This window comes from Mobula hypostoma, chromosome 20 (genome assembly GCF_963921235.1).
Source record: "Mobula hypostoma chromosome 20, sMobHyp1.1, whole genome shotgun sequence".
NCBI lineage: Eukaryota > Metazoa > Chordata > Chondrichthyes > Myliobatiformes > Myliobatidae > Mobula > Mobula hypostoma.
Window position 1 is genome coordinate 5,653,474 of NC_086116.1, and position 27,663 is coordinate 5,681,136.

The window sequence follows — 27,663 nt, forward strand, 5'->3', positions numbered from 1 at the left end:
GGAAGTTTTCTAGGTTGCATCAATAAAAGTTGGTAAGGGTTGATGGGAACGTGCCAGATTTCTTTAGCCCCTGAGGAGATAGAGCCGTCAGTGAGCTTTCTTGGTTTGACTTCAACCGCAAGGATCAATGGGACCTTGATTTTTGTGATGTACATTAACAATTTTGCTGTGAATGTGTAGGGAATGCTAAGGAAGACATGCAAATTTATTGTGTTACAGATTGAGAGGAGGATTGGCTTGGGCTATAGCAGGGTCTGATCAGCTAAGATGTTGTGTGGAGTAATGGCAGATGGAAGATAATTCTGACAACTGTGGAGTAACGCATTTTGGAAAGTCAGATATACATATAAGTGCTACGGCGATGTTGGTACACTGGGGAGTGTTGATGAACAGAGGAACGTTGGGGTACACCTGTCAGTCCCGACTGGGGGCAGCACAGGTAGACAACAAGGTGCAAAGGATAAAATGCTTGGCCTGGCATGTAAGAGCCGTAACTCGGAGTTTAGTTTGCATTTCTGATTGCTACACTATCGGAAGGATGTCATCTCACAGGAGAAGGTGCAGGGGAAGATCATCACGACATTGCCTGGATTGGAATACTGGATAGGACATACTGAATGGGTTGGATTTGTTTTCTCAGAAACGGAGGAGACTTGGTGATAATCCGATAGGTAGAGAAAATTATAAGGATAGATAGGGTTGATAGTAAGAATTCTTTTGCTCAGTCCTGATTCAAAGTACATTTACTATCAAAGTATGTGCACCATATACTGTACAACTTTGAGATCCGTCTCCTTTCAGGCAGCCACAAAACACAGTAGGATCCACAGATAACCTCCCAACTCCAGAGACTGTCAAACATCCAATGTGAAAGAAAAGAATGAATCGTGCAAACAATAAAAAAAGTGAACAAGTAACACACAGAACATGAACCGCAGGGTCCCCCGAAGGTGAGTCCACAGCCATGGAGCTGGTTCAGCTCTGCAGCCAGTCCAGGAGCCCGATGGCTGCAGGCCACAGATGCTGAGCCAGTTCAATTCTCATGGAGTAGTGAGCTGAACCTCAGTTTGTCCTTTGTCCTTGGCCCTGACACCTTCATGTTTAAAATTTGGCACAATGCTTAGATCAGCTAAACGTTGGTTTGTTTTCCACTCCTGGATCTGGGCCTTGCAGCTTCAATCTGGCCCCAGGTTGGCGCGAGCAATGACTCCATTCTTGAGAGTCAAGTTTGCCGAATCCTTCAGGACACAGCAAAAACATCAGGTTGTACAGCACAACTCCCAAGAGGAAATTACAGGTCCAGCAAAAGTATATTTAACAGAATACACATAAAATGCTGGAGGAATTTAGCAGGCCAGGCAGCATCTATAGAAAAGAACACAGTCAACGTTTCGGGCCAACACCCTTCAGCGGGACTGGAGGAAAAAGAGATGAGTTGATTTAAAAGGTGGGGGGAGGGAAGGGAGAAACACAAGGTGATAGATGAAACCTGGAGGTGGGGGGGGTGAAGTAAAGAGCTGGGAAATGGATTGGTGAAAAAGATGGAGAAGAGGGAGTCTAATAGGAGAGGACAGAAGGCCATGGAAGAAAGGAAAGTGGGGAGGAGCACCAGAGGGAGGTGGTGGGCAGGCAAGAAGATAAGGTGAGAGAGGGAAAAGGGGATGGGGGATGGTGAAGGAAGGGAGGGGGGTGCCATTACTGGAAATTCGTGAAATCAATGTTCATGCCGTCGTTGGAGGCTACCCAGCCAGAATATAAGGTGTTGTTCTTCCAAATTGAGTGTGGTCTCATCGTGACAGTAGAGGAGGCCGTGGACTGACATGTCGGATTGGGGATGGGAAGTGGAATTAAAATGGGTGGCCACTGGGCGATCACACTTTTACCAACATTGTCCTGGCTAGGCTTTGCCATTTTACACTTGAGATTATCTAGATCGCTGCTGCTTGGAACTGGTCAAGCCTCATTCAGGGTTGCTCCATACACTGGGTGTCAGTTAGGTATTGCCTGATTTGATAATACTCACCCTCATGTTTAAATCCCTGCATTGGTGTCCACCCTTCAGACTGTGTTTGCCTCCTTAATCCCTTCCAGCTGTAAACCCAGCAGAGTTTGTGTGGCCCAACAATTGTGACATGTTGACAGTCCTGAATTCAGTTGCTCCATCATTAGCAATCAAACTTGCAATTTCCTGAAATTGATTCTGTAAACTGGTCTGCCTCAACCTCTTTCCTTCAAGTCACTCATTAAATCCGACCTCTTTCACTAACTTACCACGTTCCCTTGTATTTTGCGATGTTACTCCGTCTGAATCTCTGTTTTTGTCACCTTGAATCAATTTATTTAGCGATACGGTGTGGAACGGACCCTTCTGACGCAGCGAACCACACCACCCAACAACCCACCTGTTTATCCCCAATCACAGGACAATTTACAATCACTAAAACCTGCCCTTGTAATGTGGAAGGAAATTGGAGTGCCCGGTGGAAACTCATGCATGCATAGGAGGGACATACAAACTTCTTACAGATAGAGGCGGATTTGGACTCTAAACTCTGACCATGCTACATTTCTGTAGTGCCCCAGTCATGTAATGGTACGATGGGAATTGAAAACAGAAGTTTCTGCTGATGCTGGAAATCCAAAGCAACACACACAAAATGCTGCAGGAACTCAGCAGGTCGGGCACCATTAATGCAAAGAATAAACAGTCGATAAAAAGATCTTGGCCCAAAATGTTGAGCTGTTTAAAAATGCACCGTAAATGGCACAGTTGTACATAGCATGGTGGTTCTTGGTCAACTCTACAAGTGTTTAAGATACTTGGGCTTTTAATTATAGACATCAAATGTGGAAAAAGAAACAACAAAGCCAGACTGCAATATTATAGCTTGCTTGTCAAGGCTCAGCTGGAATATTGTGGATAAATCTGAGCATCACACATGAAAAGGTTTAAAGGCATGGAGTGTGTTACGATAGGATGAATTGAGCTGGACAATCAGCGTCAGGGGTGTGTGAAAAGAGCTACCTTTCAGTTGGGATGGTGATCGAGATTTTAAAGGCAGAGCGTCAGAGCAGTTTCTCTTAGTCATAGTCCCTACTATTGATCCCGGGGGAAATTGGTTTTCGTTACAGTTGCACCATAAATAATTAAATAGTAATAAAACCATGAATAATTAAATAGTAATAAAACCATAAATAATTAAATAGTAAAATGTAAATTATGCCAGGAAATAAGTCCAGGACCAGCCTATTGGCTCAGGGTGTCTGACCCTCCAAGGGAGGAGTTGTAAAGTTTGATGGCCACAGGCAGGAATGACTTCCTATGACGCTCAGTGACTTGAGATGAAGAATGACCAGTCAGCAAGAGGCAGTGCCTAAAAAGAGCTACCTTTCAGTCAAGTATGTGAAGTTACCATAACTAGAGAGAAGGCCCTGAAGAAACTCAGAGGTCTGAAGGTAGACAGGTCACCTGGATCAGATGGTGTACACCCCAGAGTTCTGAAAAAGGAGGTTGAAGAATTGTAGAGGCATTAGTAATGATCTTTCAGGAATCACTAGATTCTGGAATATTTCTGGAAGACTGGAAAATTGCAAATGTCACTCCACTCTTCAAAAAGGGAGAGAGGCCAGTTAGTCTGACCTCAGTGGTTGGGAAGATGTTGGAGTCGATTATTAAGGATGAGGTCTCAGGGTATTTGGAGGCACATGATAAAATAGGCCGTTGTCAGCATGGTTTCCTCAAGGGAAAATGTTGCCTGACATATCTGATGAAGTTCTTTGAAGAAGTAACAAGCAGGACAGAAAATGGAAAATTGGTTGATGTTGTGTACTTGGGTTTTCAGAAGTCCTTTGACAAGGTGCCACACATGAGGCTGCTTAACAAGCTATGAGCCCATAGTATTACAGGAATGATTCTAGCAGGGACAAAGTCGTGGCTAGTTGGCAGGAGGCAAAGAGTGGGAATAAAGGGAGCCTTTTCTGTTTGGCTGCCGGTGACTGATAGTGTTCCACAGGGGTCTGTGTTACAACTGGTTCTTTTTGCATTATATGTCAATGATTTGGATGATGAAATTAATGGCTTTGATGCAGGTTTCCAGAAGATGCAAGGATAGGTAGTGTTGAGGAAGTAGAGAGGCTACAGAAGGACAGATGAATTAGGAGAATGGGCAAAGAAGTGACAGATGGAAGTGTATGGTCATGCATTTTGGTAGAAGAAGTGAAAGTGTTGACATTTTCTAAATGGAGAGAAAATACAAAAAACTGAGGCACAAAGGGACTTGGGAGTCCTTGTGTAGGATTCCTTAAAAGTTAATTTGCAGGTTGAGTCTGGAGAGAAAGGCAAATATAATGTTAGCATTCATTTCAAGAGGACTAGAATATAAAGTCAAGGATGTAATGTTGAGACTTGATGAAGCACTGGTGAGGCTTCACTTGGAGTATTGTGAGCAGTTTAGGGCCTTTTATCTTCGAAAGGATGTGCTGAAACTGGAGAGGGTTCAGAGGAGGTTCACGAAAATGATTCTGGGTTTGAATGGCTTGTCACATGAAGAGCGTTTGATGGCTCTGGGCCTGTATTCACTGGAACTCAGAAGAACGAGCGGTGACCTCATTGAACCTATCAAGTGGTGAAAGGCCTTGATAGAGTGGATGAAAGAGTCTAAGACCAGAGGACACGTCCTCAGAATTGAGGGGCGTCCTTATAGCACAGAAATGAAGAGGAATTTCTTTAGCTTGAGAGTGATGAATCTGTAGAATTCTTTGCCACAGGCAGCTGTGGAGGCCAAGTCTTTATGTATACTGTATTTAAGGCAGAACTCGATAGATTCTTGATTAGTCAGAGCATGAAGGGATACAGGGAGAAAGCAGGAGATTGGGGCTGAGAGGAAAATTAGATCAACCATGATGAAATGGAGCAGACTCGGTGGGTCAAATAGCTTAATTCTGCTTCTATGTCTTACGGATGTGGCCATTGATGAGGAATTACTGTTATGAAAAGAGGTTGGAAAAGCTAGAACTGTTGTCTTTGGAACTCAGAAGGTTAAGAGGTGACCAAAGTAAAAGGTGAGTGTGTATGGTGTGAGTCGATGGAGTAGTAATCTCCTTTCTGGAAAGTATGTAAATTAAGATACATCTATGGAGGAAAGTGGATGGTGTACGTTTTGGGTCAAGTCCAGATGAAATGTCTTGTCCAAGTGTTAACCACTCATTTCCCTCCATAGGTGCTGTCTGACCCACTGAATTCCGCCAGTCTTTTGTATTTTGCTACAGATTTCAGTGTCTGTACAGTCTTGTGTGTCTCAATAGTCAAATATTGTGGATTTAAATTGATTTACGAAGGATCTGGATGAGAATTCTGTGGTGAAGGTGAAGTAGATGGAGAGGAATTCTTGCTTGACACAGTGTTTAGAAACGAGAGAAAATTAGCAGATGCTGGAAATCTGAGCAACACACACAAAATGCTGGAGGAACTCAGCAGGCCAGGCATCTATGGAAAAAAGTACAGTGGATGATTCGGGTCGAAAGCCTTCAGCATTTTGTGTGTGCTTTGTACTTTTGTGGTCGGAAAGGAAATAACTGCTTCCATCTCTTCATTCAGGAATTGAAACTTCTGGAATTTGTTTCATTAATGGTTGAACAGAGGTTTTGCCATTAACTGGTGATGTCAATACTCTCCACATTTCTGACCTTCAGTGGACTAGAAGCATCATTGCTAGTCAGTCACTAATCCACTTTTAAAAGGAGTCTGGTTACCATGGCACTCAAGCCGTGGTTTTGTTACCTTTGGTTTTCTTCGTGGGTAGGTAGGAACAGGAAACAAAAAAAACATGGATGCAGACAAAGGAATGAGATTAAACCATTCAGTACCTCATGTCTGTTGTCCATCAATAATTGGGATCAATGAAGTTGCAATGCAAGCTGGGACTACTTATTATTATCTGTGTGTAAAGATAGATCTCATTGGGGAAATTGGGTGAAATGCTAGATTTAAGCCACCAGGAATCTTGGGGAAAATGCACCCTTTGCTGCTTTTGAGTCACAGGGAGGAGATGTCTGCCTGTTGTGTAGGGGTTGTGTTAAGGAAAGCTTTGTTCTATACTAATTGAAGTTTTAAACAATGAGGAGTGATTTTATTGAAACATACCTAATTCTGATGGGTTTCGACAGGGTAAATGGTGAAAGATTCCTCCTTCAGCTCTTTACCTCTTCCAACTTTTATCTCTCAGCTTTTTACTCCATCTCACCTGGTTTCACCCATCACCTGCCAGTTTATATTCCTTCCCCTCACCCCACCTTCGTATTCTGGCTGCTCCCCCTTCCTTTCCAGTCCTGATGAAGGGTATTTGTCTAAAACATCAACTGTTTATTCCCCTCCATAGATGCTGCCTGACCTGCTGAGGTCCTTCAGCATTTTGTGTGTGTTGCTGTGGATTTCAGGCAGCTACAGAATCTCTTATGGTTATGGTGAGATGTTTCCTGATGGGAGAATCTAGAATTGTGAGTTGCCTTTTCAGAATCAAAGGGTCCCCTGTTTAAAATGGCCATGACAAGTTATTTGATCTGAGGATCATTCTTGATTTATGCTTTGCATTCAGTCCGAATTCCACCCCCCCCCCCCAACTTCTGTACTTAGGGAGAAGTTTCCACAAAGTCAAAGGTGAGTTATTGCCATCTGCAGAAGTACATGTATGCATAGGTGCATTGAAAAATCTTTGCATCAGCACCGCAAGCACATAGTATCAGAAAAGCAGCATTCATAAGAAATGATAAACCTGGATTATACATACCTTTTACAGGAAAGAACACAATTAGAACAAATATCCATTGTGATTAAAGTGTTGCTGTACTGCAGTGATCAGGTTGTGTAGGTTGATTTAAAAACCAGATGGTTGAAGGGAAACAGATGTGTTTGGACTTTGTGGCTTCAAGGGTTCTATAGACAGACGATTACCATTGGGACTGGGTCAGTCTAATGAGCCCTCCAGTATTGTGGAGCAATGTCAAAGTTGAAAGCAAATTTATTATCAAAGTACGTATATGTTACCTTGAGATTCATTTTCTTGCAGGCATTTACAGGAAAATAAAGAAATACAATATCATTTATGAAAAAATGTACATAAAAGACTAACAACCAATGTGCAAAAGAAGACAAACTGCAAATAAAAAATAATAAATAAGTAAATAATAATACTGAGAAGATGAGTTGCAGAGCCCCAGAAGGAGAGTCTGGATCATGGATCATTGAGTGGGGTGAACTTATCCATGACAGTTCAGCAGCCTGATGATTGTCAGGTAGTAACTTTTACTGAACCTGGTGGAGTAGGACTTGGGGCTCTTGTACCTCCTTAACAGTGGTAAGTTCAAAAGAGCTGGGCAGTTGCTTTAAATTTATTAACTTTATCCTTAGCAGTGAGATGGGTGCACAGTCGCTGAAAGACAGCCAAACCAAGAGTCAGTGGGGAATGTGAGGATGCCGGGGCTGCTTCCCAGGAGGGCCACCTGTCAGGAAATAGGACACGGTGGGGGGCTAGTTTAGGGAGAGCTAATGAAAAGAGTAGGCTGGCCAGAGATGAGCCCTTGTCCACATGCGGCATGGAACATTCTTCTGCTTCTGCAACATTCAACGCTGTAGTGAGACTGTCTTAATTCTCCTGTCTGCCCAGGGACTCCATGAGCTTGGCTTGATTTGTTTGTCCATGCTTCCTTGAGCTGTGTGCGGCATGTTTCCTTGCTTCCCATTCCCAATCACGGCTCACGCGAGTGTGTGTAAAGGCTCTGATTTGTTTTTGTGCCCACTTTGACTTCACAGGGTTTTATTTGTCCATTGTGTATGAAGTCCCATGCTTCAGCTGAGGATCTCTTCAAACACTATGAGGTGTTTCACGATCCGGGGAATGACTCTGGCCCCAGGAAGGAACAAACAAATTTGCAGAGGTTCGTTTATTTACTGTAAGAGTTGTCCCAATAAATTGGTTTGGTCATTTTCAAGGTTTCTCAAGACATTTTAAGTTAATTTTACTATTGAGTTCAAAAGTAATATCTGTATTATTACTGTCTATAAGAAAACATGCTTCCCCTGGGTTTCTACAAATTAATATAAAGATACATTGGATTCCAGTTGATTGGGACACACTGGGACCCAATTAAGCAGCTGCCCCAATTAGCTGAAGTTTCATGGAAAAAGTGAAAAAGGTATGAAAAAGACAAACTATATCAAAATTATGCATTTAAATGAAATAAAGATCAAATTAGGACACTACCAGTACTACTGCAGTACTATAAAACTGTATTAGTTGCTAATATTTGTCAACAGAAGAATTAATCCAGTGTACGCTGCCGTTCCCCCAAATAAGCAGCTGTCTGATCAACCGATGGCCCAATTAACCGGAATCCACTGTGTTTGGAAAATTGTTTGCAGTTCATTCTTGCATGGGCAGTTGACACCTTATTCAGGAACTTGGTTTCAGTTGGTCTAGATTCCTGGAATCCAGACATAATTATTTCCAAAGATGAAATCCTTAATTGGTGTAGGTTTACTTTATGTATTATCCTGCGTGGATGGAGGAAGGTGAGTGTTCAGGGACACAACACCACCATTACATGGGACAGGTTGATAAGCTCTGAGAAAAAGACCTGCTTCTTGGGCTCTTTTAGTCCCACCATGGTTGACAGATTAACTTGCCTCAGAGGTATACAAAGTCCAAGTTCATTTATTATTGAAATATACATGCCACCAGGAGGTTCATTTTCTTGCAATCATTTACAGGAAAATAAAGAAATGCAATAGAATTTATTAACAAAAATATACATAAGCAAAGACTGACAATCAATGTGCAAAAGAAGACAAATAATACAAATAAAAAATAAATTATACTGTAGACTCCTTACAAGTGAGTCAGTTGTGGAATCAGTTCAGAGTTTTGGTGAGTGCAGTTATCCACGCTGGTTCAGGAGCCTGATGGTTGTGAACCTGGTGGTGTAGGATCTAGGACTCTGTACCTCCTGCCTGATGTTAATAGCAAAAAGAGAGCATGGTCTGGATGGTGGGGGTCCTTGATGATGGCAGCTATTTCTTGTGACAGCGTACCATGTAAATTTGCTCAATTTTGGAGAGGGTTTTGCCTGTGATGGACTGGGCCGTATTCACCACTTTCTGTACTCTTTTCTATCCTGGTATTGGTGTTTCCATACCAGGCCGTGATGCGACCAGTTATGATACTCTCCACCGTGCATCGATAAAACTTAACATGCAGAATTCAGGCAAGCTTCTTAAGGATGTAGAAGTGCTATTGATGGTACCTATGTGCTGGTTTCAGGCCAGATCCTCTGATATGATAACGCCAAGGAATTTAAAGTTACTGACACTCTCTACCTCCGCTGCTCTAAGGAGTATTGGCTCATCGACCACTGGCTTTTTCCTCCTGTAGTCGATAATCAGCTCTTCACAACACTGATATTGTTGTGGCATCTTTCAACCAGATTTTTAAAACCCCTCCCATATGCTGATTTGTCATTACTTTGGATTTGCCAGCAGCAGTGGTGTTGTTAGCAAACTTAAATATGGCATGCCACACACAATATGGCATTATCGTGCAGCATATGGGCTCAGGTCTGTGGGGCTTGAGTGCAGAATCTTAGGGAGGCTTGGAGGCTAAGTGTGGGCGAATATACAAGATCTCTTGACACTATTCCAAAGCAGTGCAGGGGGCTTCTCCTTTGAATTGTTGATATCGAGTCACTGAAAATAAAAGATTATGGGATATGGCTTTGGGTAATATAGCGCTGTGTTCCCTTAATAATTACACTTGGAAAGGCATCTTGCTGGTTTTCAAAGACTTGGTGGCCTGAGACCTTGAAAAGTGCTATTTGAGTGTTGGAAGGTCTGTTCTTCCTTAAATTAGTACTGCGCAGACCAGTTGCTGGTGGCTATCTAAATTAAAGGAATCTAAACTGATCTTTGTGATCGATTGATCAGTCTTGGCACAGTCACTCACTGTTAGTGCTACAAGGGTAGTTGAAAGGAATGTCGTTATTCTTCAACTCAGTTATGCTCAAAACTGGTTCCTTACCACACTATGCATGTCGTTGTTTCATTCTGCAGAGAAATATTGCTCTCCCTTAATAAAGGGGACTACAGCTGAGTTATCTGCCTTCAGCAGTGCGGAGTCATTGAAATCAAAATCTGTTCACATCGATGATGAGTGTTTATTGATTTGTTTTTAGTGACGGGCAATACTTGGATGTGCGAAGGGACATGTAACTGCCTGTTGTTACAGTGTTTAAGTAGAAGTATCCTTTATTTAGAGAGACAGCATGGTAACAGGCCCTTCTGGCCCAGTGAAACCACCCTGCCCAATTACACCATGTGTCCAGTTAAACTTCTCACCCTTTGGGAGCACCTGGAGGAAACTGGAGCACCCGGAGGAAACCTAGGGAGAATGTTTAAATTCCTTACAGTTATCTCGTGCTTACCTAACCTGTCCCTTCATACCTTCCCACTGCCTTGAACTTTCTTCACCACTTCCAGTCTTGGGCTTACCAATTGTTTTCTCATGCTCAGAGACGGGATGTTGTTTGCAGGTAAATAAGCAAACCAGAGGATGAGGAAATATTGACTCCATCTGTTTCTAGGATGGGTGCTGAGCATTGAGGAAGCATAATCAGTAAGGTTGCGGATGAGAGGAAGATGGCTGGAGTCTTTGACAATGTGGACGGCTATCGTTAGGCCACAGGGTGGTGTTGGTGTGTTGGAGGGTATGGACTTACAGTACTGTGAAAAGTCTTAGACACATGTAAAAACAAATTCTGTAAAGTGAAGATGCTTTCAAAAATAAAGAAATGCAAAGTTTCTAAATATTAAAAAAAATTACTCCAAGGAGCAGTAAACAGTAAAAAAAAAACTAAATCAAATCAATATTTGGTGTGACCACCGTTTGCCTTTCAAACTGCATCAGTTCTCTAAGATACACTGTTGTGCAGTTTTGTAAGAAGATCAACTGGTAAGTTGTTCCAGGCATCCTGGAGAACTACTTCTGCAGACTCTAGCTGTCTCGTTTGCTTCTGTTTCTCCACGTAATCCCAGACAGCCTCGATGATGTTGAGATCAGCTCTGTGGAGGCCATAACATCTGTTGTTGTTTTCCTTGTTCTTCTTTTCACTTGAGCTAGTTCTTTATGACCGTGTCCTGCTGCAGAATGAGGTTGGAACCGATCAGACGCCTCTCTGCTGGTATTGCGCGATGGATGAGAACCTGCTTGTGCTTCACAGCATTGAGGATTCCATTAATTCTGACCAGATCATCAACTTCATTTGCAGATATGCAGCCCCAGATCTGCAGGGAACATCTGCCATGTTTCACTGTTGGCTGCAGACGCTCATTCATGTGGCGTTCTCCAGCTCTTCGACGGACAAACTGCCTCCTGTCTGAGCCAGAAGTTTAAACTCTGACATGTCAGTCCAGAACACTTGCTGCCATTGTTCAGAACCCTAGTCCTTCTGTTTTGGTACCTAGGTGAGTCTCTTGGCTTTGTTTCCGCTTTGGAGGAATGGCTTTTTGGCAGCAACTTTTCCATGAAGACCACTTTTGACAGGACTTCTCCGGACTGTAGAGGGGTGTACTTGGTTTCCTATGGTTCCATGAGTTCCGAGCTGACTGTAGTGCTGGACGTCTTCTGATTTAGAAGGCACATCAGTTTGATGTATCTCTCGTTTGCTGCACACAGCTTCTGTAGCCTACCGTTGTGTTTCTGGTCCTTAGCCTTGCCCGTTTCTTCAGAAGAGTTTGGACAGCACATCTGGAAACTCCTGTCTGCCGTGAAATTTCTGCTTGGGAGAGACCTTGCTGATGCAGGAGGACCACCTTGTGTTTTGGTTCTATGCTCAGGCATGCCATGGTGTAAGGATTGATGACTTGAAGGTTAAACTGTCACACCTGCCACACTCTCACCTTTTAGTTTGGTTGTACTTCACCCAGTTTGATTCCATCTACACCTGTTTCTGTTTCAGTTGATCAGTTTAGTTCATTCAACTCATTGTGCCGTTGATCATTAGCATTCTGTTTGTTATCTGTGTTTAATCATGCACTGGGCTATATACCTACAAAGTTAGCAAGTTTTTATTTGAAAAGTGGCATATTATTTAATATGTTACTTTCTTTAAACAAAATACAAACATTCCTCTGTAACACTTACATTTTTTGGAAAATGAATGTTTAAAAATCTAAAATTTGCTCATTTTTACTGACACACTAATGCAGAAGACAAAACATCAACAGCAAAATTAGTATAAAAAATCTAGGATGCCTAAGACTTTTGCAGAGTACTGTAAATTGTGATAAAAGTGAGGTGAGTTTGGGAATGCTATTTGCAACATACCGCCGTGAATGGGGTGTTCGAGGGACAGAAGGACCTTATACAAATCTAAAGATCCTTGAAGGTGGCACCACAGGGGGAATAACGTGGTTAGAAAGCATTTGGAAGACTGGCTTTCATTAGAAGGCATCAAGTAGAAGAGCTGGAAGGTTATACATCAACTTTATAAACCGCTGGTCAGACCTCAGCTGGAATATGGCATGTAGTTCTGGTCACTACAGAGTAGGGTATTGTGGTGGTGCTGGCAACGGTGGAGGGGGAGATTCACCAGGGTGTTACCTGGCAAATCTATCCTGAAGATTAAGAGGGGACATGATTGAGGTACGGTCGCTAGACAAAGTTTGTGAACCCTTTGCAATTACCTGGTTTTCTGCATTAATTACTCATTAAATGTGGTCTGATCTTCATCTAATTTATAATAATAGATAAACACAATCTGCCTAAGCTAATAACACATAAACAATTGTACTTCTTCTCGTCAATACTGAGTACACTATTTAAACAATCACAGTCTAGGTTCAAAAAAAGTATGTGAACTCTGGGGTAATGCCTTCCACAAAAATTATTCAGATTTGGGTGTTCCAATCAAAGAATGCTGAAGGAGGTGAAAAAGACCTGCAGAAATCTCTAGAAGTTGCTAAAGTCTCTGTTCATGTGTCCACTATAAGAAAAACACTGAACAATAATGATGTTCATGGAAGGACACCACAGAGGAAACCACTGCTCTCCAAAAAAAACATTGCTGCACGTCCCATGTTTGAAAAAGACCGCCTGGTCAAGATGGTGCCTGTGTACAACGTTCCTCTGGTAAACATCTTCTGGATAGATCATGAAACCAGACATTTAACTTCTTTATGGCTTTTGCGTTTGTTTTTTGTCTTGGATATGATTCTGGAACTGCCGGAGCCTGTGCTTTGCAGTTTGGAGATCATTTGGGTGTTTCAGTGCTCTGCGGTCTCCAAGCGGATTCCAGGAGAAAGGCGGCGTGTGTGAACCTCATGGTGAGAAAGCTATAGGACAGGGTGCGAGCCGGGGCTTGACTCCATTTTGCCGATTAAAGCTTCCATTGTTCGCTGATTAAAGCGACGAGAAAGATTGAAACATCGAGGCGAATGTGGAAGGTGAGCGCTGGCTGCCTGTCTTTTGATCACTGGCAGATCGCTTTGCTGCTGGAGACGGGAGACTGCCTTTTGATCGGCGATGGCGTCACTCTGCTGCCGGAGACGGGAGACTGCCTTTTGATCGGCGATGGCGTCACTCTGCTACTGGAGACTGGAGACTGCCTTTTGATCGGCGATGGCGTCACTCTGCTACTGGAGACTGGAGACTGCCTTTTGATCGGCGATGGCGTCACTCTGCTACTGGAGACGGGAGACTGCCTTTTGATCAGCGATGGCGTCACTCTGCTACTGGAGACGGGAGACTGCCTTTTGATCAGCGATGGCGTCACTCTGCTACTGGAGACGGGAGACTGCCTTTTGATCAGCGATGGCGTCACTCTGCTACTGGAGACGGGAGACTGCCTTTTGATCAGCGATGGCGTCACTCTGCTGCCGGAGACGGGAGACTGCCTTTTGATCGGCGATGGCGTCACTCTGCTACTGGAGACGGGAGACTGCCTTTTGATCAGCGATGGCGTCACTCTGCTACTGGAGACGGGAGACTGCCTTTTGATCAGCGATGGCGTCACTCTGCTGCCGGAGACGGGAGACTGCCTTTTGATCGGCGATGGCGTCACTCTGCTACTGGAGACTGGAGACTGCCTTTTGATCAGCGATGGCGTCACTCTGCTACTGGAGACGGGAGACTGCCTTTTGATCAGCGATGGCGTCACTCTGCTACTGGAGACGGGAGACTGCCTTTTGATCAGCGATGGCGTCACTCTGCTGCCGGAGACGGGAGACTGCCTTTTGATCGGCGATGGCGTCACTCTGCTACTGGAGACTGGAGACTGCCTTTTGATCGGCGATGGCGTCACTCTGCTACTGGAGACTGGAGACTGCCTTTTGATCGGCGATGGCGTCACTCTGCTACTGGAGACGGGAGACTGCCTTTTGATCGGCGATGGCGTCACTCTGCTACTGGAGACTGGAGACTGCCTTTTGATCGGCGATGGCGTCACTCTGCTACTGGAGACTGGAGACTGCCTTTTGATCGGCGATGGCGTCACTCTGCTACTGGAGACGGGAGACTGCCTTTTGATCAGCGATGGCGTCACTCTGCTACTGGAGACGGGAGACTGCCTTTTGATCGGCGATGGCGTCACTCTGCTGCCGGAGACGGGAGACTGCCTTTTGATCAGCGATGGCGTCACTCTGCTACTGGAGACGGGAGACTGCCTTTTGATCAGCGATGGCGTCACTCTGCTACTGGAGACTGGAGACTGCCTTTTGATCAGCGATGGCGTCACTCTGCTACTGGAGAGGGGAGACTGCCTTTTGATCGGCGATGGCGTCACTCTGCTACTGGAGACTGGAGACTGCCTTTTGATCAGCGATGGCGTCACTCTGCTGCCGGAGACGGGAGACTGCCTTTTGATCGGCGATGGCGTCACTCTGCTACTGGAGACTGGAGACTGCCTTTTGATCGGCGATGGCGTCACTCTGCTACTGGAGACTGGAGACTGCCTTTTGATCGGCGATGGCGTCACTCTGCTACTGGAGACTGGAGACTGCCTTTTGATCGGCGATGGCGTCACTCTGCTACTGGAGACTGGAGACTGCCTTTTGATCGGCGATGGCGTCACTCTGCTACTGGAGACTGGAGACTGCCTTTTGATCGGCGATGGTGTCACTCTGCTACTGGAGAGGGGAGACTGCCTTTTGATCGGCGATGGCGTCACTCTGCTACTGGAGACGGGAGACTGCCTTTTGATCAGCGATGGCGTCACTCTGCTGCCGGAGACGGGAGACTGCCTTTTGATCGGCGATGGCGTCACTCTGCTACTGGAGACTGGAGACTGCCTTTTGATCGGCGATGGCGTCACTCTGCTACTGGAGACTGGAGACTGCCTTTTGATCGGCGATGGCGTCACTCTGCTACCGGAGACTGGAGACTGCCTTTTGATCGGCGATGGCGTCACTCTGCTACTGGAGACTGGAGACTGCCTTTTGATCGGCGATGGTGTCACTCTGCTACTGGAGAGGGGAGACTGCCTTTTGATCGGCGATGGCGTCACTCTGCTACTGGAGAGGGGAGACTGCCTTTTGATCGGCGATGGCGTCACTCTGCTACTGGAGACTGGAGACTGCCTTTTGATCGGCGATGGCGTCACTCTGCTACTGGAGACGGGAGACTGCCTTTTGATCGGCGATGGCGTCACTCTGCTACTGGAGACTGGAGACTGCCTTTTGATCGGCGATGGCGTCACTCTGCTACTGGAGAGGGGAGACTGCCTTTTGATCGCTGGTGAGATCACTCTGAATCTACTGCTGTGCCTGGAGAATGTTACCCAGGTTTTCTGCATTTTGGATATGGACTTGGACTGCAGACTTTTTTTTCCAGTCTTATAGATATTTTAAATTCTGTGTTTTTCACCCAATCGCTCTCATTTTTTGTGTGGGGGTGGATTTTGGGGGTTGATCTTGGCTTTGTGGCTATCTGGAGAAGAAGAATTTTAGAGCTGTATGCTTTGATAATAAATGAACCCTTGAACCTTTGGATGTTCCATAACACTTCTCGGACAATGTTCTGTGGACAGATGAGACAAAAGTTGAACTTTTTGGCAGAAATGCACATTGCTGTGTTTGGAGGAAAAAGGGCACTGCACACCAACACCAAACTTCATCCCAGCTGGTGGAAGGAGCATCATGGTTTGGGACCGCTTTGCTGCCTCGGGGCCTGGACAGCTTGCAGTTGTTGAGGGAACAATGAATTCAAAAGTATATCAGGACATTCTACAGGAGAACGTCAGGGTAGCGGTCTGTCACCTGAAGCTTAATGGAAGTTGGATAATGCGAGAAGATAATGACCTGAAACACAAGAGTCAATCAACAACGGAATGGTTTAAAAAGAAGACAATGTGTGTTTTGGAATGGCCAAGTCAGAGTCCAGATCTTAACCCAATTGAGATGCTGTGGCATGACCTGAAGAGGGCTGTTCATGCAAGGTATCCCAGAAATATTGATGAACTGAAACAGTTTTCTATGGAGGAATGGTCTAAAATTCCTTTTCGCCATTGTGCAAGTTCGATCAGCAACTACAGGAAATGTTTGGTGGTGGTTATTGCTGCTAAAGGAGGTTCTAAGAGTTCACATACTTTTTTCCGGCTTGGACTGTGAATGATTAAACAACATGTTCAATAAAGACATGAAAAGTGCAATTGTTTGTGTGTTACTAGTTTAGGCAGATTGTGATTGTCTATTTTTGTGACTTGGATGAAGATCAGACCACATTTTACGAGTAATTAATGCAGAAAACCAGGTAATTGCAAAGGGTTCACAAGCTTGTTCTTGCACCTGTATATAAATTGATGAGTGTAGATGGGGTAGACTACAGTAAACTTTTCTCCAAATCAAAGGCAGATGTAACTGACTGACAGACAGAGCAAGAAGAGATTTAGAAGGAATCGATGGGGAACATTTTCCGCTCGGTGAGTGAGCCACCTGCCTGAGAACGTGGTGCAAACAGAGTTGCTGACAACGTTTAGGTGACGTTGAAACAAGTACTTGAATTGTCTACGTGTGGAAGGCTACAGATCAAATACCAGAATACGGGATCAATATAGTTGGATATCCACTAGTTGAAATGGAAGTAGCAAACTGAACGGCTTGTTTTCATCCAAGTTGCTGGTGAACGCAGCAGGCCAGGCAGCATCTCTAGGAAGAGGTACAGTCGATGTTTCGGGCCGAGACCCTTCGTCAGGACTAACTGAAGGAAGAGCTAGTAAGAGATTTGAGAGGGGGAGGGGAGATCCAAAATGATAGGAGAAGACAGGAGGGAGAGGGATGGAGCCAAGAGCTGGACAGGTGATTGGCAAAGGGGATATGAGAGGATCATGGGACAGGAGGCCCGGGGAGAAAGATGGGGGGGTGGGGAACCCAGAGGATGAATTTCCAGCATCTGCAGAATTCCTGTTGTTTGGCTTGTTTTTATGTTGTATGACTCTGAGAAATGTGCTGACCATTATGTTGTTTTTATGTGCAGAGATGATATTAACCTCCATCAGCAAGAGCTACAAGACCTCAAGGCCTCCTTAAAGGTGAGAATGTTCAAACATTTCCATCTCGAGCTTCTGTCGCACATCAGTATCTGTTGCCCTGCTCAAGATCTGCTGCCTTGTCTCTGCAGGAAGAGCGCTGGTTCTCGGAGGAGCTGAAGAAGGAACTGGACAAAGTGCAAGGACAGCTGAAGCAAGTAATTCATTTCAGATACCTAGCTGGGTCGGAACTGAAGTGCCCTGATCATATTTGTCTCACTTTTCTCATATTGTGGCAACTGCACTAACAGCTATTTTGGTTCATAATGGGGAGCGGGATTAGGAATATGTAGGGGTATGCACGATGATGATGACGTCGTCATGAGAGGCCAGCGTCGGGCATTTTCATGCCTTACAAGGTGCGGAACGAGAGGCTGTGTGGCGCCCCACTCCTCACATGAATGTCTTATAAAATTTGATAAAAAGCATCCCATATTTTTCCAAACACGTGAAAATAGTGTTCATATTTTCTGTTATTAGTTACGGTGTGGTTGGAATATTGCATTCAGTCTGGACACTTAAGGAATGCTCTTTAAACCCTGAGGGGGTGCAGAGGAGGTTTGAGTGAGTGCACCCTGTGGAGACTCCGACTGAGGAACTAGAAGCCACAAAGGAATTTGATTAAAATAGAGCAAGGCTCTATTAACAGTGGTGGGATTATAAGCAACAAGGCCGCCATTGAATTTTTAGATAATTGACAAAAGTAGGTTATGAGGAGCATTTTGTTTATGCAATTAGTTGTAATGACCCAAAATATATTGCCCAAAAAAGGTAAATTCTAAAATAATAATATATAAATAGTTGGAAGTGGAACAATTTCTGCTGGTCTCGTGAAGTGGAAGGGGGGGGGTAGAACTCATTGGACATGGACAGTGCTTTCAAAGAGCTGTTGCAGGCAGTGAACGGAATGTGCTTTAATGCATGTGAATTTTGCCATGAAAAAAACACAATGCACGAACGTAAAATGGTCAACTGTGCTTTGAGTTTTGGTGATGAAGTTAAATAAAGCAAGCTCCCTCTTCTATTGGACAGCATTTCTCGAATAGCAATGCACCTAGAAGTGAGTGACTTAAATAATTACTGTGCTTAAGTGTGCTGATGTGAGGAAGCCAGGTCCCTTCCACAAAAAGGTGCCTTAATACTTAATGAAAGTTCTCAACCTAGAAATATCGACCATCCATTTCCCTTCACTGCTAGTGCCGGACTGCTGAGTTTACCCAGGGCTTTGTGTACCACCCCGGGTCCCTGCACCCGCTGTCGTTCCTGTGCCACCCCGGGCCCCTGCACCCGCTGTCGTTCCTGTGCCACCCCGGGCCCCTGCACCTGCTGTCGTTCCTGTGCCACCCCGGGCCCCTGCACCCGCTGTCGTTCCTGTGCCACCCCGGGCCCCTGCACCCGCTGTCGTTCCTGTGCCACCCCGGGCCCCTGCACCCGCTGTCGTTCCTGTGCCACCCCGGGCCCCTGCACCCGCTGTCGTTCCTGTGCCACCCCGGGCCCCTGCACCCGCTGTCGTTCCTGTGCCACCCCGGGCCCCTGCACCCGCTGTCGTTCCTGTGCCACCCCGGGCCCCTGCACCCGCTGTCGTTCCTGTGCCACCCCGGGCCCCTGCACCCGCTGTCGTTCCTGTGCCACCCCGGGCCCCTGCACCCGCTGTCGTTCCTGTACCACCCCGGGCCCCTGCACCCGCTGTCGTTCCTGTACCACCCCGGGACCCTGCACCCGCTGTCGTTCCTGTGCCACCCCGGGCCCCTTTCCTGTACCACCCCGGGACCCTGCACCCGCTGTCGTTCCTGAGCCACGGCACCCTGTTTAAACTGTTCAGGAAGGACTCAAGTTATGCCTTGGCTTGTATTATTTTACGTGTGGCTAGCTTTGGTTTGTTTGTATCTAAAGTTTATTTAGTGACTTTGGCATAGTTCAGTTTCACAGGACTAACGTCTTGTGTTGTCTGGAAGTGGTTTGCTTCCTAACCATGATGATTTGTGGAGGAATAGTTCAAGCTCAAGTGTATTGTCATCTGATTGTACATATGTACAACCAAATGAAACAACGTTCCTCTGGACCACAGTGCATCCACAAGGCATATATCACACATCGCACGTAAAACAATGCAGTTCAGAAATGCTTGTAGTATGCAGCACAGGTAAACAGTACGGAAAACTGTAAACTCTTAATGACCAGACCTCAGTGATGGCAGGGTATTCATCAGTCTCACAGCCTGAGGAAAGAGCTGTTGCCCAGTCTAACAGTCCTAGTCCTGATGCTTCTGTACCTCCTTCCTGATGGTAGTGGGTCAGAGAGATCGTGGGATGGGTGGCAGGGATCCTCAACAATGCTTTGGGCCCTTCGTCTACAGCACTTCTGATAAATGTTACAAATCGGGGGGAGGGATCCCCCAGTGATCCTCTTGGAGTCACTGATAGGAAATAAGTATGAAGCTCTGAAAACATTTGGGATGGTATCAGTGTGAACAAGGAGATCCCAGGGAGGGGTTAGAAAGAGCTGTTCCTTACAGTTCTTGGAGCATGGTTGGTAATGTGAGCAACATGTTTTTCCAAGCAAATCTGAAGATTGGTGAAATGAACTGGAACTAACTTCTTTGTGATAGCAGCTTCAGCATTTTCCACACATACTTTGACTTGCATTATGAACTGAAGTAGATATAAAATTATTCTTTTAACGATCGGCCATCCAAATGGCAGGAAGTAACCACATCTGGCTAATTGGGAACCCAGCTAAGGCAATTGGATTTATGATCATTGATGACAATTGGTTGATAATTGTGACCCTTGTCCTGATAATTGCGGTATCTCAGTACTCGTGTTTACACAGTGTATGCACGTGAACTGTAATCTTTTTGTACATTTGTTGGTTAAGGCAACTGTAGAGTGTGGGAGGCCTTTTGATCACTAGAATTACTTACTTTATTATATGGCAGGAGATATTTGTTCAGTAAATGTATACAAGGGAAGTGTATTTATCTTGATTGTGCAACTGGGTGTGTTTTCTGTTAAAGTTAGTGTTGGGTAAAATCTCAACTGTGGCTAATTTGTGCCACTTTTTGGGCAATATTTGATTCACCTAAAGTTATTAGTACATGTTTTTTATGGAACCAGAGCTGGCCTTGCTTCTCAAAGTGCTTAATTGATGTCATTAAGTATTTAATATGGTTAAACTCAATTTTTATTTCTTTTTAGGCATCTCAGTCTGGTGGAGCAACGTCCCCTATTCCCCAAGGTAACTTCTCTTTAAAACAAGTCAGTCATCTTGTAAAAGAATGTGGTGACTTCCAGAACAGACTGCAACAGGATTAATTTATTAAACTGTGGGTTCTTGTTCCTCCCATAGAGATTTCACATCTGCAGAGCCAATTAGAAGACTCCCAGCTAGAAAACAAGAAGGTCACACAGATGAAAGACTTGCTCGAGCAGAAAGCTGCCACGTTAGCAGCAGAATTAGTTGGTAAGTATGGATTCCCTGTCTCTGAAGATAAATGAATTATCAGAGAATTTTATTTTTACTTTGGGACCTCTCAGTTCTTTGGTTATTAAAGTCCTTTTGAAATGCTGACCTTTTAATTTATTCTAAGATCAATCTAACCCTTCCCTTATACATAACCCTCCATTTTTCTTTCTTTAATGTGCCTGTATAAGAGTATTCAAAATTGTTTAATTCAAGATGTTCCATATACTCTCCACTCTAAAGAATTTACCTCTGACATCCCCCTCTATACTTTCCAATCATCAGCTTAAAATTGTGTCCCTTTGTAATAGCCATTTCTGCCCTTGGAAAAATGTCTCTGTCTATCCACATATGCCCCTTGCACATCTCTACCAAGTCACCTCTTATTCTCCTTCGCTCTGAATAGAAAAGCCCTAGCTTGCTCAACCTATCTTCATAAGGCAGGCAGCATCCTGGTAAATCTCCTGTTAGTTTACATCTCTCTTTTTAGTTAAGAGACAAATATTGTCCGTGTCATCAAAAGCAGGAACTCTCCTTACTTTTCTTCAAATGGTGCCTTTAGACCTTTTAATCCACCTAAAAAAGACAGTGGGACCCATTACTGTCTGGTTTGGTGCAGCCTCCTTTCACAATGTACAAAAACTACAGCGTACTGTCAGGTCAGCAGAACAGATCACTGGCTGCTGTTTACCATCACCGCAGGACCTGTGTGTGTCCAGGACAAAGAAATGGGCAGGGAAAGTCATCGTGGACTCTATGCACCTTGCAAACTGCCTTTTCCAAAAGCTCCCTCTGGAAAGTGTTACAGGGCCTAACAAAGCAAAACCTTCATGCCATCTTAAAAGGTTCTTCCCCAGGTGGTTAATCTGAACAGATAGTCAGCTCTCTGTCTTCAAGCACATTTTACTCCATATTCCATACCACCATTCAGGGCCCCAGACAGTCCTTCCAGGTGAGGCGACACTTCACCTGTGAGTCGGCTGGGGTGATATACTGCGTCCGGTGCTCCCGGTGCGGCCTTCTGTATATTGGCAAGACCCGACGCAGACTGGGAGACCGTTTCACTGAACACCTATGCTCTGTCCGCCAGAGAAAGCAGGATCTCCCAGTGGCCACACATTTTAATTTCACATCCCATTCCCATTCTGATATGTCTATCCTTGGCCTCCTCTACTGTAAAGATAAAGCCACACTCAGGTTGGAGGAACAACACCTTATATTCCACTTGGGTAGCCTCCAACCTGATGGCGTGAACATTGACTTCTCAAATTTCTGTTAATGCCCCTCCTCCCCTTCTTACCCCATTCCTTATTTATTTATTATTTTTTCCTTTTTTTTTCTCTCTCTGCCCCTCTCACAGTAACTCCTTGCCTGCTCTCCATCTTCCTCTGGGCTCCACTCCCCCTTTCTTTCTCCCTAGGCCTCCTGTCCCATGATCATCTCCCTTCTCCAGCCTGGTATCCCTTTTGCCAATCAACTTTCCAGCTCTTAGCTCCATTCCCCCCCCCCCCACCGTCTTCTCCTATCATTTCGCATCTCCCCCTCCCCCTCCCACTTTCAAATCTCTTACTATCTCTTCTTTCAGTTAGTCCTGGCGAAGAGTCTCGGCCCAAAACATCGACTGTACCTCTTCCTGTAGATGCTACCTGGCCTGCTGCATTCACCAGCATTTTTTGTGTGTGTTGCTTGAATTTCCAGCATAGGCAGATTTCCTCGTGTTTCCTTTCTGTTTGTTTTTTATATAATTACGTATTATAATTGTAGAATTTTTTTTTGTTACATGTTGCGCCAATAAGCCACAGCTAATTGCTAAATTGTAAATGTATATATCACATAAAGATGATCCTTGATCCTTTAACGTTTCGCCTGAAGGACTCTGCTTGTGAGAGCATAACACACCTAGTGCTGTTTAAATATCCAGGGAATGGAACCATGGGCGTTGACTCAAGGGTGAGAATGTTGAGCTGAAATGTAAATATATAATTTCTTCTGAAAACAGCCAATCATTTTACATGGGTTAATATTCATAAATTCTCAACAGATGTAAAAGCGAAATTTGATGATGAGAGAAGCCACAGGGATCTTGCAGAAATGAATCTGAAATCTTTAACAGAAGAGCTGGAAAAGGAGAGGGCTATGGTTGAAGAGCTCCGCAGTGAACTGGTATGCAAGCTTCTTCTCACAATTATTATATTTCAGCAATGAAATAAACCTTGAGGATTGATCCGTACCTACCGTGTGTTTGCTCTGCTCCCTCTGAGAGTTAATCAAGTTAAGCCCAAGACTGACTTTTTCATGGTTTTGAGCATCCTGATGTCGCTAGCTTCTCCCACCTGGTGTACATCACCCAGGTTAATAAAACTTTATTTTGTCTTTCCTATCTTTCACAGGGAAAGATATAAGGTAAAGCTAAATTAACCTCAGATGATTGAGGGAAATGGAGAGCAAAATCTGAAATTGGTTAAGGACAGCAAACAGAGATCTTTAGTAGAGAAGCAACACACACACAAAATACTGGAGGAACTCAACAACTCGAGCATCATCTATGGAGGGAAATGGACAGTCAAAGTTTTGGGCTGAGACCCTTCATCAGACTGGGAAGGAAGAGGGCAGAAGCCACGGTAAAAGGTAGGGGAGGGGGAGTAGCATGGATTGGCAGGTGATAGGTAAATCCCGGTGAGAAAGGAGAAGGTACATAGGTGAGTGTGTGGGGGGGCAGGGGGGGATTAAAAAGGGATGATGTGAAAAGCTGGTTGACGATAGGTAGAAGAGGCAAAGGCCTGAAGAAGCCAGAATCTTGTAGGTAAGACCAGTGGACCATGGAATGAAGGGATGTAGATGGGGAAGCAGAGGGAGAAGGTGAGGGTGATAGGTAGGCTGTGAGGGCAGGGAGAGGAAAGAGGACGGGATGGGGGGGCACAAGGAAGAGGTAAGCAATGAATCTTGGGACAGTAAAAGGAAATCGCATTCTCTGAGGGATATGTTTGATCTGTTCCTCTGAGTAGATCTACAGTCAGTGACGACTTTTATTAGGTGTACCTGCTTGTTAATGCAAGCACCTAATCAGCCAATCGTGTGGCAGCAACTCAATGCGTAAAAGCATGCAGACATGGTCAAGAGGTTCAGTTGTTGTTCAGACCAAACATCGGAATAGGGAAGAAATGTGACCTAAGTGACTTTGACCGTGGAATAATTGTTGGTGCCAGATGGGGTGGTTTGAGTACCTCAGAAACTGCTGATCTCCAGGGATTTTCACAAGTTTACAGAGAGTGATGCAAATAACAAAAACATCCAGTGAATGGCAGCTCTGAGAGAGGTCAGAGGAGAATGAATGGCCAGTCTGGTTCAAGCTGACAGGTAGGCGACAGTAACTCATTGTAAAGGTGGAGTGCAGGGGAGCAGCTCCGAATGAACAACACGTCGTACCCTGAAGTGGATGGGCTACAGCAGCTGGAGCCCATGAACACACACTCGGTGCACGCAGGGGGTAAATCGATGCGGGAACACACGAGAAGGGATTCTCTGCCAGCTTTTTGAGTGAACTATTCAGCCATTCAATGCCCTGCATTCCAATTCAGATGTCAGGAGCAGTGGTTAGGTAGCTCCAGCACAGAATAAGTAACTTTGATTGTGAATTCCAAAGTCACCATGGCAAGTTGAACCTGATTTCAACAGTCCCGATAATATACGGCATGTCTTTGGAAAATGATACCACACGCATTGCATTGCTTCGGAGTATGACCAACGTTCATTATCTGTCTCCAGTGGAAAGGAATGGAAACAGAGAAAGTGAATGACTCATTGAGCTCATTCAGCCCATCATATATATATACTGATCAAGAAGGGAGCTCCTTGCCCAATTAACACCTTCCAGCAGTGGTACTGGAGCCCAGCATGTCACAGTCCTTCAATTTCATATTCAGATTTTTTTTAATGTGACAAGGCTTTCTGTCTCTGCCATTCTTAAGCAGTGATTTCTAGACTACAGCCACCATTTGGGTAAAATCATCTTCTCTTAGCTCCCCTTTAAACCATCTACTAAATATTTTATATCTCCGACCCCTTGTTTTTGACCGCCTCAGCTAAGTGAAGTTGGTCGTTATTAATTCATTGTAGGCCCCTGATGTTATTCACCTCAATCATTCCACCTCGACCTCCACTGTTGAAAACCGGTTCCCAACTTTTCAACACTTTAGATGAATACCCTTCAGCAAGGGGTCCATGAACTCCAGTTTTGGAATCCCTGGTTTAAAACAAAGCCCTAACTTGCCCACTCTTTCCTCGTTGTGATGCTTTTCTGGGCTAAGCTATGCCTTACTAAATCCCTGGATCCTCTCCAGTGCCATCAATACTTTCCTGTAATGTGCTGAACCAGAACTGGCAGCCCGAGTTTTAGTATAACCCACCTGCTCTTGTGGGTGTTAACAATGGAAGGTATTCCATGTGACTTACAGATCACCTCAGAAACTTGTCCTGTTACCTTCCAGGTCTCTGCAAGTGTGGTTCAAACTTTTAATGTTCCTCCACACCACTCAATGTCCTTCTATTCCCATATATTCCCTTGCCTTGTTGAGCCTCCCCAAATGCATGGAGCCCATTTGCTACTTTTCTTCCTGATGTATCAGACCATTAATATCTTCCAAATGTTTCCTCCACTTGACCAGACTATATATCAGCTGCTTGGCTCTTGCTTTAAAGTCTAAATCACTCAGATATGTAAAAAAAAGTGTAAGCAAAGGACAGAGTGCTGAGCATTGTAGAGCATTGTGATCAAAAATCTCCTAGTGATCATAACTGGTCAGTCATTGCCGATGCTGCAAGTTTGGGTCTACTCACCCACTCCCCTTGATTCCCAAGCAGCGTATCTTTATCCTGTGACTGAGTGGCTTGCTGCACTGGCAGCTTAGAGTTAATTTTGTAGCTCTGTGTCTGCAGTCATGTGGGCAGACTGGGTGAAGAGGGCTGGTCTCCTCTTTTGAAGAAGACTATAAGACAGGAGCAGAATTGGGCCATTCGGCCTGTCGAGTCTGCGCTGCCATTCAAGCATGGCTGATTTATTTCCCCCTCAACCCATTCTCCTGCCTTCTCTCCATAACCTTTGATGCCCTATACTAATTAAGAACACACCAACCTGCACTTTTAAGTACACCCAATGACGATATGTCCTCCACAGCCAATAAATTCCACAGATTCACCACCATCTGGCTAAAGAAATTCCTCACCTCTGTTCTAAAGGGACATCCTTGCAATCTGAAGATGTGCCCTCTGGCCCTAGACTCTCCCACTATTGGAAACATCTTCTCCACATCCACACTAACTAGGCCTTTCAACGTTTGGTAGGTTTCAATGAAATCGCTCCTCATCAGCATATCAAATGATGTACTGAATTTAAGTTACTAGTTGGTTATTTTAATCGAGTGCCACTACTGAAACTAGACAGAGGTACACTGGATCTGTAACGCTCCAGAACATGAGCTGGTGGACTCATAGGATTCATTCTTTGCCTCAACGGAGCTAGTTCTGAATCTGGATTCCTGTTTGTATGGTTGAAAGAGGCAATCAAGTCGTCACTACTCCTAGTTCTAACTGGATCGGAAGCCTAATTGCTATTTTGTCATTGCAGCTTCAGAGGCCTGGAATGGAGGATGTGCTGGTGCTGAAGAAGGAGCTGGTACAAGTTCAGACGCTGATGGATCAGATGAGCCAGGAGCAGGAGAAGCGGTCTGATAAACTGAAAGATGAAAACGAGCGGCTGAAAGTGGAGGTTCGGGCATCGGAGGTAAGATCGTGGGCATTCCCATCTGGCCAAGTCTCCCGATTCGGTACGGTCCAATGACAAATCATCTAAAAGCTTAAGGAGGCTGCGTTAAATACTAACATTTAATTGGTTATTTGAAATATAAGCATCTGAACAGGCTGATGGAACCCTATTGCCAGGGTGAAGAAATTCAGCCCTTCATGCTTGTTCCAGCTCATTGAGGGGGTTATCCCATAAATCTCATTCCCTTGATTTTTCCCTGTGGGTTGGCAGTTACTTTTGGACCATCTTTCAGTCACTAAGCTGGGAATCTTGCAGATAAACATTAATTCTTTTGCTTCTCCATCAGGCCTAATGAACATGCTGAGTCTGCGTGCGTGCGTGCGTGCGTTGGTGTGTGTGTGTGTGTTCGTTCGTTCAATGTGAGTGCGGCACTTTTGATCCTATGTGTCAGGCAGGAATCCTCTGTGATTGGGCACCTTGTCTGATGTTGTTTGCTGTTGATTTGAACACTTTTCATATGTTTTTATTGGCAAAGGGAGCTATTTGGCCCATCCAATCTGCGCTGGCTCTGAACATTCCCATCAGTCCCATTTCTGTGCAACCGATTCTCTCTCATATTGCCTGTAAGTCGTTGCCCCTTTCCTTCCACTGGGGGAAAAGTACAGCCGATAAGCTTATTGGTATATCTTTGAGGAGAACACGTGAAGTCTACACAGACAGCACCAAATGAGCCTGGCCCGTTGGAGCTCCCCACTAGCACTATTAGCCACTGGAATGAAAGCGTGCAGCTGACAGCAGGAAAACATAGAACATGGAATATTACAGCACAGTACAGATGTTGTCCGACCTTTTAACCTACTCTGAGATCAATCTAA

At 44.8% G+C, this 27,663-nt stretch overlaps 1 protein-coding gene across 4 annotated transcripts in view; it reads left to right on the plus strand.

Moving 5' to 3' along the window:
• eea1 (early endosome antigen 1) overlaps window positions 1–27,663 on the plus strand; it is a 140,409-nt gene that overhangs the window by 21,676 nt on the left and 91,070 nt on the right. For all 4 annotated transcript variants that reach the window (XM_063072297.1, XM_063072298.1, XM_063072300.1 and 1 more), the window contains 7 exons: window positions 7,808–7,932; window positions 17,514–17,568; window positions 17,658–17,723; window positions 20,763–20,802; window positions 20,914–21,027; window positions 23,069–23,190; window positions 26,651–26,806. In XM_063072297.1, the coding sequence (XP_062928367.1) occupies window positions 7,808–7,932; window positions 17,514–17,568; window positions 17,658–17,723; window positions 20,763–20,802; window positions 20,914–21,027; window positions 23,069–23,190; window positions 26,651–26,806 (678 nt within the window). The remainder of the gene's footprint in view (window positions 1–7,807; window positions 7,933–17,513; window positions 17,569–17,657; window positions 17,724–20,762; window positions 20,803–20,913; window positions 21,028–23,068; window positions 23,191–26,650; window positions 26,807–27,663) is intronic.